Source organism: Chlorocebus sabaeus, chromosome 16 (assembly GCF_047675955.1).
Source record: "Chlorocebus sabaeus isolate Y175 chromosome 16, mChlSab1.0.hap1, whole genome shotgun sequence".
In the NCBI taxonomy this organism is placed as follows: Eukaryota; Metazoa; Chordata; class Mammalia; order Primates; family Cercopithecidae; genus Chlorocebus; species Chlorocebus sabaeus.
Genome location: NC_132919.1, coordinates 62599068 through 62616056, shown reverse-complemented (window position 1 = coordinate 62616056; position 16989 = coordinate 62599068). Strand labels below are relative to the sequence as shown.

At 49.0% G+C, this 16989-nt stretch overlaps 2 protein-coding genes across 4 annotated transcripts; both read right to left on the bottom strand.

Annotated features, from left to right (window-relative positions):
- Positions 1–213: 213 nt before the first annotated feature.
- On the bottom strand, positions 214–1641 carry LOC108449889 (somatotropin-like). Of its 2 annotated transcripts, NM_001329937.1 has the most exons (5): positions 1632–1641; positions 1255–1415; positions 925–1044; positions 667–831; positions 214–411 (listed from the first exon to the last, which is right to left on the bottom strand). In NM_001329937.1, exons 1-5 carry the CDS (start codon positions 1639–1641, stop codon positions 214–216), a joined length of 654 nt encoding a protein of 217 aa, NP_001316866.1. The 2 variants fall into 2 exon arrangements, with proteins under 2 accessions (NP_001316866.1, XP_072879927.1); XM_073023826.1 differs by lacking the exon at positions 1255–1415 and having other exon boundaries at positions 925–1040.
- Positions 1642–14428: 12787 nt separating this feature from the next.
- On the bottom strand, positions 14429–16619 carry LOC140708679 (somatotropin-like). Of its 2 annotated transcripts, XM_073005132.1 has the most exons (5): positions 16011–16406; positions 15589–15749; positions 15245–15364; positions 14987–15151; positions 14429–14729 (listed from the first exon to the last, which is right to left on the bottom strand). In XM_073005132.1, exons 1-5 carry the CDS (start codon positions 16018–16020, stop codon positions 14532–14534), a joined length of 654 nt encoding a protein of 217 aa, XP_072861233.1. In that variant the 5' UTR covers positions 16021–16406; the 3' UTR covers positions 14429–14531. The 2 variants fall into 2 exon arrangements, with proteins under 2 accessions (XP_072861233.1, XP_072861232.1); XM_073005131.1 differs by having other exon boundaries at positions 14491–14729; positions 14987–15364; positions 16011–16619.
- Between the last annotated feature and the right edge of the window lie 370 nt (positions 16620–16989).

Below are 16989 nucleotides of genomic sequence, written 5' to 3'. Positions count from 1 at the left end.
CCAATAGACCCCGTGGGCCCTACAGGTCGTCTTCCCAACCTGCCCCTTGCTCCATATCACCACCCTCCTCCCCATAACATTATAGAAGGACACCTAGTCAGACAAAATGATGCAACTTAATTTTATTAGGACAAGGCTGTTGGACACTGGAGTGGCACCTTCCATGGCCAGGAGTGGCAATGGGGAGGGGTCACAGGGATGCCACCCAGACAGCTAGAAGTCACAGCTGCCCTCCACAGAGAGGCACTGCACAGTGCGCAGGAATGTCTCGACCTTGTCCATATCCTTGCTGAAGCAGTAGAGCAGCCTGTAGTTCTTGAGCAGTGCGTCATCGTTGTGCAAGTTTGCGTCAAACTTGCTGTAGGTCTGCTTGAAGATCTGCCCAGTCCGGGGGCTGCCGTCTTCCAGCCTCTGCAAAGTGAAGGAAGAGAAGGAGAGGCTGAGCGCTTGGTCACTGTTCCCTCCCTCCCTCTCTCATTCATTCGTTTTCCTCCCTCCCCTTCAGGGTGTAGAGAAAGGCCTGGAGGATTCACGAGAGGAAATGAAGACTAAAGTGAGTTCTCTTAGGTCAGAGCCTGACTGCTAAAAAGAGGGCAGCAGTTTCTCTCCCCCACCCCTCGAAGCCAGTGGGGTTCCAGGATTGGGAACCCCTGGGGTCACCCTCACCCACATCAGCGTTTGGATGCCTTCCTCTAGGTTCTTTAGGTAGTGATAGACGTTGCAGTTCGAGGCGCCATACACCAGGTTGTTGGCAAACACACTCCTGAGGTACTGCACGGGCTCCAGCCACGATTGGATGAGCAGCAGGGAGATGTGGAGCAGCTCTAGGTTCTGCAGGGGAAGGACCGGCGGTTGCCGGGCTGCCCGGGGGCTCTGACCACAGGCCTGCCCCATCCCCGCCTGGGGGAGAAGGCATCCACTCACGGATTTCTGCTGTGTTTCCTCCCTGTTGGAGGGTGTCGGAATAGACTCTGAGAAGCAGAGGGAGGTCTGGGGGTTGCGCAGGAATGAATACTTCTGTTCCTTTGAGATACAGGCTTCTTCCTAGGAGAAGGACCACCCACCAAGGTCTACCCTGGAGACCAGCTCCCATTGTTACTTTTCTGGGAACCTCACTCAGCGTATGCTCATCTGCCTGCATTTCTGCTTCAGAAAACAATCCTGAGCTCCTTAGTCTCCTCCCAGGACTTCCCAGTGGGGGAAAGTCACCCCTTCTTGCCACCCCTGATGTGCACCCATTCCCCAAGAGCTTACAAACTTCTGGTACATGTCAAATGCCAGCTGGTGCAGGTGATGGGCGCGGAGCATAGCATTGTTAAAAAGCCAGGATAAGGGAATGGTTGGGAAGGCACTGCCCTCTTGAAGCGAAGGTAGGCACAGCAGGGCAATAGCCAGAATCAGGCATGTCCAGGAGCCTGGGGAGAAACCGGAGGGCAACAGAGGGAATGGAGAGCAAGAGGCCAGTGCTCTCCGTGCTCCAGGAGCTGTTTTTTTTCTCTCCCTCCCTCCAGGGACCAAGAACATTCTGAGATTGGCCAAATATCTGGGCTGAGATGCCCCCGTCCCATCTACAGGGCTCCGCCTCTCCCCTCAGGACACATCGTGTGGAAAGGGATTTTAGGGGCGCTTACCTGCAGCCATTGCAGCTAGGTGAGCTGTCCACAGGACTCTAAGTGGTTCGGGGAGTCGGGCCTTGGGATCCTGGAGCTGGTCTCTTGTGGGCCTTTTTAATACCCTGGCCCCTTATCTCTTGCTGCTTGACCCCACCTGTTTCTCTGTACGTTTATGCATGGGGCCACTGATGTACCTGTGCTAATGGCTAATTTAGAAGCTCCTCCCACACATGCTGGGATCATGCCCCCCGGCTTGTCATCTTTCCCTTCTCACCGTTACCAGCATCGTAAGAGTTGTGCACAGAGTGTCGGCCAGAGATACCACCCAACTTGTCCTCTCTTTAAGGAGCAGGTGGGTGCCCTCTGGCAGCATGCCATGATGGCCAACCTGAACACGGGGAAGGATGTCAGGATAGCCAGTCCTCGAGACCCGTACCGACCCCATCCCACTCTCTATCCTGTCCCTTTCCTCCTCCTCACATGTCTCCCCTCCACCCAGCAGAGAGAATGTGTGTGTTGCGAAAAGGCACCAAACACAGCCAATAGATTGTGGGGGTTCTGGGCACGATTCAGTCCTGAATTCCACTTTTGCTGACTCCTCCTGGGCCCGCCTGAGGCAGCTGGATGCAGTGCTAACACTGACCACTAGAGGGAACCAACCCCACCCTTTGCTCTCCCCTTTCCCTGAGCCTCGGGCGGGCGGTGCGGCGGCGGTGGAGGTGGGGGGGCTCCCCCAGGTCCCTGGGGATGAAGAATCCAGACTCATGGTATTGCCCCAGCTCCTTGGACCTGCAGCAGAGATACAAACCAAGAAACAGATATCCCGGGGACAGACATGGACCACAAGCGCTTCCTCCCCTAGACCTGAAACCATCAGAGAATCGAAAAGTTGGAAGAGCTCTGGAAGGTTTGAGTGTCTTTCCCAGCTTTGGAACTCAGAACACATCAGGCCGAAAGATGCCCTCTCCAGCCATGGAAGCCCCTCCTCTTTTTTCTCACCCTCCTTTCCAGAGCTGTATAGAGCTTATCCAGTTGCCAAGGGCCTGCCTGTGCATTCTCACGTCAGACCTGCCACTTGTCTTGTGAAGGAGGTGTTATTATCATCCCGTTTCACAGGTCAAGACACAGAGGCTGAGAGAAACTGATTGCATGAGCTACCTCAGCCAGAGCAGCAGATCTCCACCACCTTGCTCTTCCCACATTGTGTCATTCAAAGTCCTTTCTCCAGGCCGGGCACGGTGGCTCATGCCTGTAATCCCAGCACTTTGGGAGGCTGAGGTGGGTGGATCACTTACGGTCAGGAGTTCAAGACCAGACTGGCCACCATGGCAAAACTCCATCTCTCCTAAGAATACAAAAATTAGCTGGGTGTGGTGGCACGAGCCTGTAAAAGTGGGAGGCTGAGGCAGGAGACTCACTTGAACCCAGGAGGCAGAGGTTGCCGTGAGCCAAGATCGTGCCACTGCACTCCAGCCTGCGTGACAGAGCGAGCCTCCATCTCAAAAAAGATTAAAAAAAAAAAAAAGGTCCTTTCTCTAGAGCAGGTAGTGTGGTGCTACTCAGTTATTTAGTTATTTTAGTTTCTTCATTTTATTTTTATTTTTATTTTTATTTTTATTTTTATTTTTGAGATGGAGTATCATTCTGTTGCACAGGCTGGAGTGCAGTAGCACAATCTTGCCTCATTGCAACCTCCACCTCCTGGGTTCAAGTGATTCTCCCTCCTCAGCCTCCCTAGTAGCTGGGATTACAGGCACCCACCACTATGCCAGGCTAAGTTTTGTACTTTTATAGTAGAGACGAGATTTCAGTATATTGGCCAGGCTGGTCTCGAACTCTTGAGTTTAGGTGATCCACCCTCCCTGGCTTCCCAAAATACTGAGATGGCGCGAGCCACCACTCCCAACCCAGTTATTTCAGCTTCTAAATCCCTCTAAGTGCAGGGATTCTGCCCACAACACAAGGGGCCTTTTGCCTCATTTTGTCTTTCCATAAAGGGCAAATTGTTCTTTCTCTATTCCCAGGTGAGAATGGCCCAGTGGCATGGGGTGCCTTGTAGAAACCTCACAGCAGGACAAGGCAAAGGCAGAGAAGGCCAGGACTGAGCCTCCTGTCTCCTGGTGCCCAGGGTTGGGGCTATTTCAATACCATCTGGAGGTCACAAGCATCAGATGCCCCCAGAGGTGAAAGCGGGAAAGAACATCCTCACGGGAACTGAAATCATCCCCCGCTGAGTTTAGGAGCATCTAGCACTTGATGCTGTAGAAACACAAGGAAGGAAACAAGGAAACACTTCTAGAAGTGGTTGGTTGTGGTGTTGGCAACCAGCAATGAAAACCCACAGCCCTGTTGCCCGGGATGTGAATACTGGGGCCCTGCCATCTCCCTCTTTCAGAGCAGAAGACAGACCTCCTTTTTCTGCTGTCATTCCTGAAGCATTACCCGACCAGCAGCCCAGACTCATCATCTGCTGGGAGGGCCCTGGGCTGTGGGCTGTTCTCCAGGCAGGGCTGCGGGAGGATCCAAGAGGGGTGTCATCAATGATACCAGTTCTGAGAAAGCTGGGGCCAAGGGAGGGTGGAGACACCACTTTCCCCATTCTCCTTCCAGCACCAGCAAAGAGGAGGAGCCAGGTGGGAATGGAGGAGAGTCCCTGAGCTCCAGGTAGTTTCTGCCTCCCCCACCATCCTTCCTCCAATGTCAACTGGGACGAACAGACAGCACCCCATGACGGGGCCTTTTAGCTAGTGCTGGGGACTTAGATGTGGGTTTTTGGCCATGGAAGAAGTCTCCAGCCTCCCTTAGGAATGAGGGTGGCAGGGGCCCTAACTGGGGATCACTCCAGAACTCCGTAGGTGGGCACAGGGCTGGTGAGTTTCCTCAGACAGGTTATTGCCAGGAACACGTGGGACCAGCTAGGGCAGGGAGTGTCTCCTCTCTCCACTTCTGTTGACCTCAGAGTTATGGTGACTCAGAGGAATCTAGGGACCCCTGGGGAAACACCTTTACAAAGCATTACCATGGCAACCATGGACCAGAGGGAAGAACTGAGGCCCACAGGTGTGGGTAGAAGTCGATGATCCTTTTCTCTAGTCTAGATCTTCCCAGGGCCTTGACCAATGGAGACCATGTCTATCATTCATTGCTAGTAGAAAATCAACTTTGAATTAGACTTGGGATTTTCCTGACAGTCGTGGGAAGTGGCTCACTGTTGGGGCATCACTTGGGGCCAGATCCCTGGCTCCTGCAGGCTGAGAGACTACCCAACAAGAGCCTCCGCATGGCCAGGCGGGAGAGACTGGGCTTCGCATCTCTGGCGTCTGCTTCAAAAGGCTCAGGATAGGCTGGGCGTGGTGGCTCATGCCTGTAATCCCAAGAGTTTGGGAGGCCGAGACAGGTGGATCACCTGAGGTAAGGAGTTTGAGACCAGCATCGCCATCATGGTGAAACCCATCTCTACTGAATATAGAAAAATTAGCCGGTCATGGTGACATACGTCTGTAATTCTAGCTATTGGAGAGGCTGAGGCATGAGAATTGCTTGAACCCAAGAGGCAGAGGTTGCCATGAGCCAAGATCATGCCTCTGCACTCCAGGTGGGGCAACAGAGTGAGACTGACTTTGTCTCCAAAAAAAAAAGAAAAAAGAAAAAAAAGGTAGAAAAATCCTAATCTCTGAGTTCACCATTATCTAGCTCCTTACCCACTGAGAAGCACAGATGGGAAGCAGGAGCCCCAGGGCCACCATGGCTCGAGCAGCATTATCATTTAGTCGGAATCCATAAGAACACCCTAGGTTTCATCTGGGACTCCCTGCCCATGGGGAAGATGGGAAAGAAGAGTTGTCTCAAAGCAGGGAGCTGCTAGTGCTCCCTTGGTAAGGAAAGCTGTTGGGTGGAGGGCACCGCATTTGGGTGAGGAGAGGGAGCAGGGTGTGAAGGTAGTGAGGGAGTGTGGTGCACCGAACTCAGCTCTTTGGGAAACTGTTTTTGCAGACAAGCCACGGTTAGAGGAATCCCGATGCTCTGGCAAACAGACCTGGCTGGAAGGGATGGAACACATGCTTGGCTGTGTCCCAAAGGGAAACCCAGCTCCAGCCTTGGTGTGTACCTGGAATGGGGTGGTCTTTGACCTTCAAGTGCCACAGAAGGCAACTCAGAACCACACCGGAGCCTACTGCTGCACAGCCACTAACCAGCTGGGCTCTGTCAGCAAAGACATTGCTGTCATTGTTCAAGGTAAACTTTGCTGCTCTGCTGCCGGGCGGAGGATGGAAATCCCTCAGGGGTTTGGGATTCTTATCCAAGGATGAAAATAAGAAAGATTCTACTAGGTTGGGAAGAATGAGACTCAGAAGTGGGCCTGGTGGGCTAGGGTGGGTGATTCTCGTACTTTCAGACCTTCCTAACTCTGTCTTCTGTGCTCGGACAGGACTGGATGAAGGAATCAGCTCTACCCTCTTTGTCGTTATTACCGTTGCCCTTGGAGTGGGTGTCATCACCATAACACTGTATTTGAGCTATCGGCCCTGCCAAGTGGACGGGAGGAAATTGCTCTATAGACAGAAAGAGGAGGACAAAGAGGAGAAAAGCCAGTTTACTGTTGAGGAAGAGAAAAGTACAACTCATATAATTGACAGCTATTTGATTGAATGAGACTTCTGCTACTGTGGTTTCCCAGGGAGGGAAGAAGGGATAGAGGAGAAAGGAAGAAACAGAATGGCAGGCTGCATTTCCCTTTGTGTTCTTCTGTCTGTAAAACAGTGTTTCAGGCCCCCATGTCCCATGTCCTGTGTGTCCAGTATGTCCACAAGCTCACCTTTCCCCCTATCTCTCTCCCCTCCTTTTTTTTCTCTTTTTGAGATGGAGTCTCACTGTTGTCACCTAGGCTGGAGTGCAATGATGCAATCTCGGCTCACTACAGCTTCAGCCTCCTGGGTTCAGGCGATTCTCCTGCCTCAGCCTCCCCAGTAGCTGGGATTACAGGTGCACACCACCACGCCCGGCTGCCGTTTCTTTATGGTTCCCACTGCCCTTTGTCTTAAACGTCATGCTAAAGACAGGCACATCTTAGAAATGCAACTCATATTTCACGGTTTTCTGATTTCTAACTGGGAACTCAATTTGTAGTCCAGGGACAGGACTTTGAAGGGAGTAAGTATCAAATACGGGGCTAGGAGTCAGAGCTCTGTTCCCATCTCCACTTTCCCTTGCTCCCCTGACCTGGGCTTCTGGAGTGCCAGCTCCCAGAGCTGAACTTGTTGACATCATTAAGGATCAGTGGCAAGCTTCAACTCAGTAACCATCTGTTGTGGGTCTTGGGGGAGTATAAAGATGGTAAGAAATTCCACTTTGGGCCAGACAAGCATCCTATCTAGCCCAGTGTTCTGTCTGTGAAGTACAAGGTAGAGTTCTTCCATGAAATTGGCGTCATAGGTTAAGCACTCCAAACATCTCTGAATTCCTTTTCACAGAGTAATCAACTACAAGTTCACATTTGCCAGTTTTCTTTTTTTTAACCCATATGGGCGTCTAGGTTACAGTTCCAATGTTTACTCTCCCTTTTCATCAACAAGTGGATATTTTCATCTGTCTGCAAACAATTTCCCTGAAGCTTCAAGAGGAATCCTCTTGTGAAAATGTTCATGCAATTTTATGATTCAGCTTCCTTCCCTGTCCTTGGGAAAGAGTATATTCACCTTCGGAGAAGGCATGAGGAATCATAAAACCAGACCTTTTCTTCCAAATCAGTCAAGAAATGTTCACTGGAATGTTGCTATGGTAAAAATAAAAGTGATTTTATGATATCCAAATGCATTTTTCTACCCTTCTGTGTCATTGCTGGAAGCTCTTATTATGTCAAACAGTTGCATTTTATAACTTTTTTTTTTTAGATGGAGTCTCACTCTGTTGCCCAGGCTGGAGTGCAGTCGCGCAATTTAGGCTCACTTCAAACTCCACCTCCCAGGTTCAAGGAATTCTCTGCCTCAGCCTCCAGAGTAGCTGGGATTACAGGTGCCCACCATCATGCCCAGCTAATTTTTTGTGTTTTTAGTAGAAACAGCGTTTCACTCTCTTGGCCAGGCTGGTCTTGAAGTCCTGACCTCGAGATCTATGCACCTTGGTCTTCTAAAGTGCTGGGATTACAGGTGTGAGCCACCGCTCCCAGCTGCATTTTATAACTTTAAGGACAATTTCTAAGGAAAAAACACCGTGTCGATAGCATAAACAACCAGCCCAGGGCAGGGGGTGCATTAGCTCAGGGCAGCAGCCTATTTGACCTGCTTTCAAAACTAAAATTCAGGCCGGGGGCGGTGGCTCACACCTGTAATCCCAGGTCTTTGAGAAGCTGAGGCAGGCGAATCACTTGAGCCCCAGAGTTGGCAAATATCCTGGACAATATGGTGAAACCCCATTTCTACAAAAAATACAAAACTTAGTGTACTATACTGGCACGTGCCTGTAGTCCCAGCTACTCGAATCTGCGGACTCAGAGAGTCTGAGGTGGGAGGATCACTTGAGTGCGGGAGGTGCAGGGTTGCAGCTAGTTGAGATCATGCACTGCACTCCAGCCTGGGTGACAGAGCCAGACCCTGTCTCAAAAACAAAACAAATGAAACAAAAACAAAAACTGAAGTTCAGACTTCCAGATAGAGAGAGGTGCGTAGCCTTCCAAATTGCTGATACTAGCTAGAAAAAATCGTGGCATCAGACACCAGAGAGAAAACATTTTCCCATTCTTCTCAGACCTCCTCTGAGTCTGGTGTTATAGATTAAGAGTAAAAATAACCCTTTGGTTTCACCACATACAAAGCAGTGGGGATGCAGCGGTGAACAAAACATTGTCCCTGGCTTCCACAAATTTATTAGGAGAGCTATTTAGACAAACAAGTGAGAGATTACATTTGTGCATGAACTCCTATGACTGGGAAGACAGATTGTTAAGAGAAAGCATAACTCAGATCAAAGAAGGCTTCCTGGAGGGACATGAATTATCTTGACTTTGCAAAATAGCATCATCCCCCATCATGACCTTTTCAACCTGGATGTTTCCACTAGGTGGAGCTACTGCTCTCTCATCCTGTGAGTCTGATATAAATCATCCACCTTCCCTGAATCGAGCATTTGGGGAAGTAAGTTAAGAAGCAGGTTTCAGAGACAGGAGTATAGAGCCGCCCCATCCGGGGATCCACAGCCATTTCGGTGTCAGGATCAGCCGCATCAGGGCTGTAGTTATCCTGTATCTGCAAACCCTGCCTCATGGCCTCAGTGTCTTGAAGCACAGCAAATCTAAAAAGGAAGGGAAAAATGAGCCAGGCGTGGTGGTGTGCACCTGTAATCCCAGCTACTGGGGAGGCTGAGGCAGGAGAATCGCTTGAATCTGGGGCGTAGAGGTTGCAGTGAGCCGAGATCGCGCCATTTCACTTCAGCCTGGGCAACCGAGCAAGACTCCTGTCTTGAAGAAAATGAAAACAAAAACAAACAAACAAACACAAAACAAAACAAACAAAACCAAAAAGGGAGGGAAGAAGGGGGCCACTTGGACTTTCTAGTTCCAGCAGGGAGAGCCTGGAGGCTTAGCCAGCTCCTGCCTTTGCTTCTCAGTGCCAAAGGGTGTCAGTGTTGACAGATGGTCCCATACAGTAGCATGAAACCAAGTGGGTCTGCAGATCCGGGTTCCCAGCTGCTGTGGATCTCTGAGGGAGGATGATCTCCTTCTTCGGGGCCTGGTCCAGCTGCGCGTGTCCTCTTGCTTGGGTTTCCAGGGTTCCAGTTCTTAGAGCTGAGTAGTTTGGAAGTGCTGTCTCGCAACGGTCTTCAGAGTAGGCTGGGTTACTTGGAACCCTTGTAGACTTGGAAACTCTGTTTGCTTTCCTTCCCGAAGGATCCACACCACCAGGGGTCAGGCAGCCCCTTCTCACTGATTCTTTCTTTCTTTCTTTTTTTTTTTTTTGGTGATGGAGTCTCGCTCTGCCTCCCAGGCTGGAGTTCAGTGGCATGATCTCGGCTCACTGCGACTTCCGCCTCCTGGCTTCAAGCAATTCTCCTGTCTCACCTCTGGAGTAGCTGGGATTACAGGTGTGTGCCACCATGCCCGGCTAATTTTTGTGTTATTAGTAGAGACAGGGTGTCATTATGTTGGCCAGGCTGATCTCAAACTCCTGACCTCAGGTGATCTGCCCACCTCTCAAAGTGCTGGGATTTCAGGCTGAGCCACCATGCCCGGCTTCATTGATTCTTAAAGCAGGAAGGGTCTCACATCTCTCTTCCAGTATAATAGAGCTTCTGAGGGTAGCTGCCTTCATTGTCTATAGGAGGAGGCCCCACCCCCTAAATGGTTTTGATCATATTCTTTCTGAACATTAAAGCAACTGGCTCACGCTTAAATTGCAGCTACCTTGATTATCTCCAGAGGAAGAGTGGCCTTTAATACTCCAAAAGTTTATCGTCTTAATTATTATTTTTGAGACAGAATCTTGCTTAGCCACCCAGCTGGAGTGCAGTGGCATGATCAGCTCAGTGCAACACTGCCTCCCGGGCTGGAGTGATTCTCATGCCTCAGTAGCTGGGAATACAGGTGTGCACCACCACACCTGGCTAATTTTTGCATTTTTTGTAAAGATGGGGTGACATCATGTTGGCCAGGCTGGTCTTGAACTTCTGACCCCCTCCCACCTCGGCCTCCCAAAGTGCTGAGATTACAGGCATGAACCACCGTGCTTGGCCATTTATCCTCTCAAGAATGGTCAGGGTGACATTTTGGTGTCTTTCTCTCTAGACCTGAGAAAGCATAAGTTATATCTTTAGTGGGACTTCTTACCATAGGATTAATAATAGTATTTACCTTAGAAGATTATAATTAGAAAGAAATGACATAATACTTGCAATAAATTAGCATGGTGTTCACATTTGTTGGTTTTAATTATTACACTGATAATTCTGGTGGGAATTAAGCACATCATTATAATCACATAAACTCAAAGCAGGAATCAGAAATCCATGGTAACCTTGAGGGCCATCAAAAGTCATAGACACCGTGCACAGCTTTCCGATTTTTCTAGTCTTTTTCTTGCTCCTTCCCCTACTTTCCCCCAAGTTTAGTCCTCTATGATTTAGAACTACTAGTAGGGTGACCAGTCCTATTAGCGGAGTTTGCATTGAGCTGAGGGATTCTTGGAAGGAACGTGGGACTTTCAGTGTTGACATTGACAAAGTCTCCTGAAAATGAGGACAAGTTGGTAACCCTAATCCCAGCGGTGCTCATCATGTGCCTCAGCACTCCAGGGCCTTCTGAATTAAAGCAGCAGCCAGGCAAAGTGTCAGCTTGTCTTGGCCTAGAAGCCCAGACCTGATAATTCAGAAGAAAAGGGAAGGGGTCAGTTCTGCTCTGAACTGTATATAAAGGGACAAAACCCCCCATGTGTATTTCAACAATGCTCTTGGAAGAAATGCAGAAGTGGTCATTCCAGGTTAGGGTAAATTCAAAAAAATGACAGAGTCAGGAAAACATTATCCCAGGGGTCAAGGATGACTCGAGCTCTGCCTACTGAACTCTTCCTTGTGCCAGTCTTGGTAATCTTATCTTCAGGGAGAGTTTTCGTTAGAAAATACCAGTAAGGGTAAAACGTGGTGGCTCACACATGTAGTCCTAGCTGTTTGGGAGGCCAAGGCAGGTGAATCCCGTGAGGCCAGGAGTTTGAGACCAGCCTGGCCAACATGGTGAAACCCTGTCTTTACTAAAAATATAAAACTTACTCCTGTGTGGTGGTGCACGCTTATAATACCAGCTAGTCAGGAGGCTGAGGCAGGAGAATCATTTGAATCCAGGAGGTGGAGGTTGCAGTGAACCGAGATCATATCACGGCACTCCAGCCTGTGTCTCAAAAACAAAAACCAAAACCAAAACAAAAATAGACTATTAACATTTTTTAGCTGTGAGAAGATATAAAAATTTCCATCTTAACCATTTTACGTATATAGTTCAGTCACGTCAAAGTACATTCACATTGTCATGCAACCATCACCACCATCCATCTTCAGAACCCTTTTCATCTTGCACAGTCTAAACCCTTTGCTCATTGAATAGCTCCCTATTCCCTTCCTCCCCACAGCCTCTGGCAGCCACTATCCTACTTTTTGTCTCTATGAATTTGACTGCTCTGAGTACCTCATATGACTGGTATCAGACAGTATTTGTCTTTTTGTGACTGGTTCCTGAGAAACACTTTTGAGATGACTGGTTGGAATTCAGAGCAGGTGTCACCACAACTGGCCCAGGCCTCTCATCTCCTTTTTCTCCTTTTTCCCTGTTCCACCAATACAACGGCTGTGGACACAAGGATCTCATCTCTGCGGTCCCTAACACAGTGGTTCTCAACCTTGTTTACACATTAGAATCACCTGGGAAAGTTTTCAAACGACTCTTGCCTGATCCAGATTCCAGGCTAATTACATCAGAATCTCAGGGAGTGAGGGCTTACGGATGCATCGTTTAGAAAACACCCTAGACATCTCAAATTTGCAGCGGAAATTGCTGTCCATACCAAGTTGATGAGCTGAAAAGTAGAATAACAGTGGGTAAATCAAAAGAGTTTAAAATAGATGGTCTTTAAGTTTTTTTTATATTCGAAAATGTGCAAAGTCATGTAGTATCTTTCTAATTCTCAACCAGCAGTGGTTGAGTGGATTCACCTATACCCGAGGGGATCTGGGTGGACAGTCTCTGGAGTTCAGTTATATGTTCAGTTATATGTTCAGTTATATGTTACGACCACCCCACTTTAGAACCCTCTTAGTCACCCAGGTAGGCGCTGGACATCGTCATTCCCCTATCACGTGCATTCAACAAATACTTACTAAGATGGCTCACCTTTCCTTTAAAAACACGCAAGCCAAGAGATAATGATAATTGTGCTCATTCCATCCACTTCTAAAGACCGTGAGATTTCTAAATAATTTTAAGGCCGAATGAAGGACATTGCAGGAATATTGATTCCAGCTCCGTACAAGAAATAGTTTTCTGCAGTGAGAGTGGTTTAATAGAATGAGGAGCCTTGTGAAAGTGATTCCCTTGGTTCTAGTGCTATACACTTGTATTTGGAATATTGACTTTAATGGATGCCGGAGGGTAAGATTCCCAAAGTAGAAGAAACTAGACTGACTTATGAGGCCCTTCTAACTCCAAAATGCCATGAGTTTAAAGCCAGATAGTAGAAGAATGAGGTAAGATGCAAGAATGACTTCTGAACTGAGAAATGCAGCAGCTCCAGAGTTCTGATTATTTCAGCCTTCAACCACTTCCCAAAGACTGAATTATTAACTGTAAGATAGCCAAAAATGAACACAAGTGGGTCTTGTTATCAAGAAAATTTATTATAGCAATAAGAATCAGAACTTCTAAAGAAGATTAATTAGGGGGTTGATTTTTTGCATTGCAGAATAATTCCTGACTTCATGAAATCATTTTTGGATATTAGAGTTCCTGTGAACCTCTTAGTATGGATTTATAGGTCACCAGTCACTTAGCCAAAGTGCTTGGGAGAGTAAACTCTTAACTTTAAAGAACTAACCACGCTCTTTAGTGCTTATTTGGAAATAACAAACATCTGAGAAGTTTATTATTTCCTAATTGCCAAGGAAAACAATATAATTTCACAACAGGTATTTAGACCCTCCATTAGAAAACACAAAACATCCAAAAATTCAATGCAGAAATAACTACAATTTCTTGAGTACTATAATATGTCAAAATGTCATGGTGTTTAATCCTCTCGTAATCCTAGTAAAGCAATATATTATTATCTCAGCTTGGTCAAGTAATTTACTCAAGAGCACTAAATTACATAAAAACCAAATTTTTCTGATTCTTTCCCTTACACCAAATTCCCCAATCAGCATCTCTCAGAACAAACTTGCTCACAGACAGCTTGGAGACCATGTGTGTTTGGGTTAATTTTTGCCCTTATTTTATTTTCGATATGTATTTCCAATGTTTAAATGTTAGATTTTATGTAAAAGTCTGGATGTCCCAGCTGTCTCAAAGAATCAGAAGGTCTGGAAGCCCTGTCCCTGCAGTCCTGATGGTGACAGGCTGGCTGGGTCCTACCTCAGCAGGGGCTTGAGTGCTGCAGATTGTGCTGGTTCTCACCCCTCTGTGTTGCATCCACCAAAGGAAAGCGAGTGTCATCTGGGATTTACCCTATTCCATCCAACCCTCATTGCTTACGTTGTTATCTTCCTGGTACCTGTTGTCACTGCATTTGCAACCCCAAATAAAATCTCTCTTCCACTTTCCTTGCCCTAATTGAGATCCCAAATGCTCTGGTTCTGTATGTCTGAAACTCATTTTTGTATTGTTCTCATAAAAGTAGTTGGGCTTAAGGAATATTGATCTTAAAGTTGTTCTGCACACAAGTAATTCTATGACATTGTTTCCTCACCTGTTGGGAAGTTTTTGCCTCTGCACTTAATAACCCATGTTGTTTTCATTTCTTCCCACTCCTGGGGGGCCAGGTTTGGTTTTGCTCGTGATGGTGGGGGAGGAAGAAATGCCTTCAAGTCATCTCTGGGATGACCATTGAGCTATGACCAGTAAGCTGGGACCACTGACCTGGTGGAACGGCCTTAGTGAGTAACAGACTGCAGTGATGTGTCAGCTTTCTTATGGCACAGGAACAACCAAATCTCTTATATTTCAGTGGCCTGGTTCCCAATAGACCCTGCAGGCCCTACAGGTCGTCTTCCCCAGCTGCCCCTTGCTTCACACCACTACCTTCTACTCCATAATATTATAGAAGGACACCTAGTCAGACAAAATGATACAACTTAATTTTATTAGGACAACGCTGGTGGGCACTAGAGTGGCACCTTCCGGGGCCAGGACAGGCACTGGGGAGGGGTCACAGGATGCCACGCGGGCACCTAGAAGCCACAGCTGCCCTCCACAGTGCGGCACTGCACCATGCGCAGGAATGTCTCGACCATGTCCATATCCTTCCTGAAGCAGTGGAGCAGCCCGTAGTTCTTGAGCAGTGAGTCATCGTTCTGTGAGTGTGTGTCAAACTTGCTGTAGGTCTGCTTGAAGATCTGCCCAGTCTGGGGGCTGCCATCTTGCAGCCTCTGCAAAGTGAAGGAAGAGAAGGAGAGGCTGAGCGCTTGGTCACTGTTCCCTCCCTCCCTCTCTCATTCATTCATTTTCCTCCCTCCCCTTCAGGGTGTAGAGAAAGACCTGGAGGATTCATCAGGGGAAATGAAGACTAAAGTGAGTTCTCTTGGGTCAGGGCCTGACTGCTAAAAAGAGAGCAGCAGTGTTTCTCTCCCTCAGCCCTTGAAGCCAGTGAGGTTCCAGGATTGGGGACCCCTGGCGCCATCCTCACCCCCATCAACGTTTGGATGCCTTCCTCTAGGTCCTTTAGGAGGTCATGGACGTCGCTGTCCGAGGTGTCATGCACCAGGCTGTTGGCAAACACACTACTGAGGAACTGCACGGGCTCCAGCCACGACTGGATGAGCAGCAGGGAGATGCGGAGCAGCTCTAGGTTCTGCAGGGGAAGGACACGCAGTGGCTGTGCTGCCCGGGGCCTCTGACCACAGGCCTCCCCCATCCCCGCCTTGGGGAGAAGGTATCCACTCACGGATTTCTGCTGCGTTTCCTCCAAGTTGGAGGGTGTGGGAATAGAGTCTGCGAAGCAGAAGGAGGCCTGGGGGTTCTCCATGATCGAATGCTTCTTTTCATTTGGGATATAGGCTTCTTCCTAGGAGAAGGACCCCCCCACCAAGAGGTACTACTGGTCTCTATGCTGGAGACCAGCTTCCATTGTTACTTCTCTGAGAACCTCGCTCAGAGTATGCTCATCTGTCGGCATTTTCGCTTCAGAAAACAACCCTGAGCTCCTTAGTCTCCTCCCATGACTTCCCAGGGGGGGAAAGTCACCCCTTCTTGCCACCCCTGACACGCACCCATTCCCCAAGAGCTTACAAACTCCTCGTAGGTGTCAAAGGCCAGTTGGTGCAGGCGATGGGCTTGGATCATAGCGTGGTCAAAAAGCCTGGATAAGGGTACGCTTGGGACCCTACCAGCCTCTTGAAGCCAAGGCAGGCAGAGGAGGGCAAAAACCAGGAGCAGGGATGTCCGGGAGCCTGGGGAGAAACCGGAGGGCAACGGAGGGAGCCAGAGAGCAAGAGGCCAGTGCTCTCCCTGCCCCAGGAGTTGTTTGTTTTTCTCTCTCTATCCCTCCAGGGACCAGGAACATTCTGATATTGGTTAAATATCTGGGCTTAGATGGCGATACTCACATTCAGAAGCCCCAAACCTGAGGGTTAGTGCCCCCGTCCCATCTACAGGGCTCAGCCTCTTCCTTCGGGACACATCGTGCAGAAATGGATTTTCGGGGCGCTTACCTGCAGCCATTGCAGCTAGGTGGGCTGTCCACAGGACCCGGAGTGGTTCGGGGAGTTGGGCCTTGGGATCCTGGAGCTGGTCTCTTGTGGGCCCTTTTTATACCCTGGCCCGTTATCTCTTGCTGCTTGACCCCACCTATTTCTCTGTACGTTTACGCATGGTGCCACTGACGTGCCTGTGCTACTGGCTAATTTAGAAACTCCTCCCACACATGCTGGGATCATGCCCCCTGGCTTGTCATCTTTCCCTTCCCACCGTCACCAACATTGTGAGGGTTGTGCAGAGGGTCAGCCAGCGATACCACCCAACCTGTCCTCTCTTTAAGGGTCATGTGGGTGTCCTCTGGCAGCACGCCATGGTGGCCAACCTGAACGTGGGGAAGGATGTCAGGATAGCCAGTCCTTGAGACCCCTACAGACCCCATCCCACTCTCTATCCTATCCCTTTCCTCCGCCCCCCATGTTTCCCCTCCACACAGCAGAGAGAATGTGTGTGTTGGGAAAAGGGCCCAAGCGCAGGCAATAGATTGTGGGGGTTCTGGGCACCATTCAGTCTTCAATTGCACTTTTGCTGATTCCTTCCCGGCCCGCCTGAGGCAGCTGGATGCAGTGCTAACACTGACCACTAGAGGGAACCAACCCCACACTTTGCTCTCCCCTTTCCCTGAGTCGGGGGGTGGGGGGGGGGCGGGGCTCCCCCAGGTCCCTGGGGAGGAAGAACCCAGACTCGAGGTATTGCCCCAGCTCCTTGGACCTGCAGCAGAGATACAAACCAAGAAACAGAAATCCCGGGGACAGACACGGACCACAAGCGCTTCGTCTATGCCCTGAAATCATCGGAGTATCTGAAAGTTGTAAGAACTCTTGAAGGTTTGAATCTCTTCCCCAGCTTTGGAACTCAGAACAGGTCACGCGGAAAGATGCCCTGGATAAAAAAAAAAAAAAAAAAAAAAAAAAAGTCCTTTCTCCAGAGCAGGTA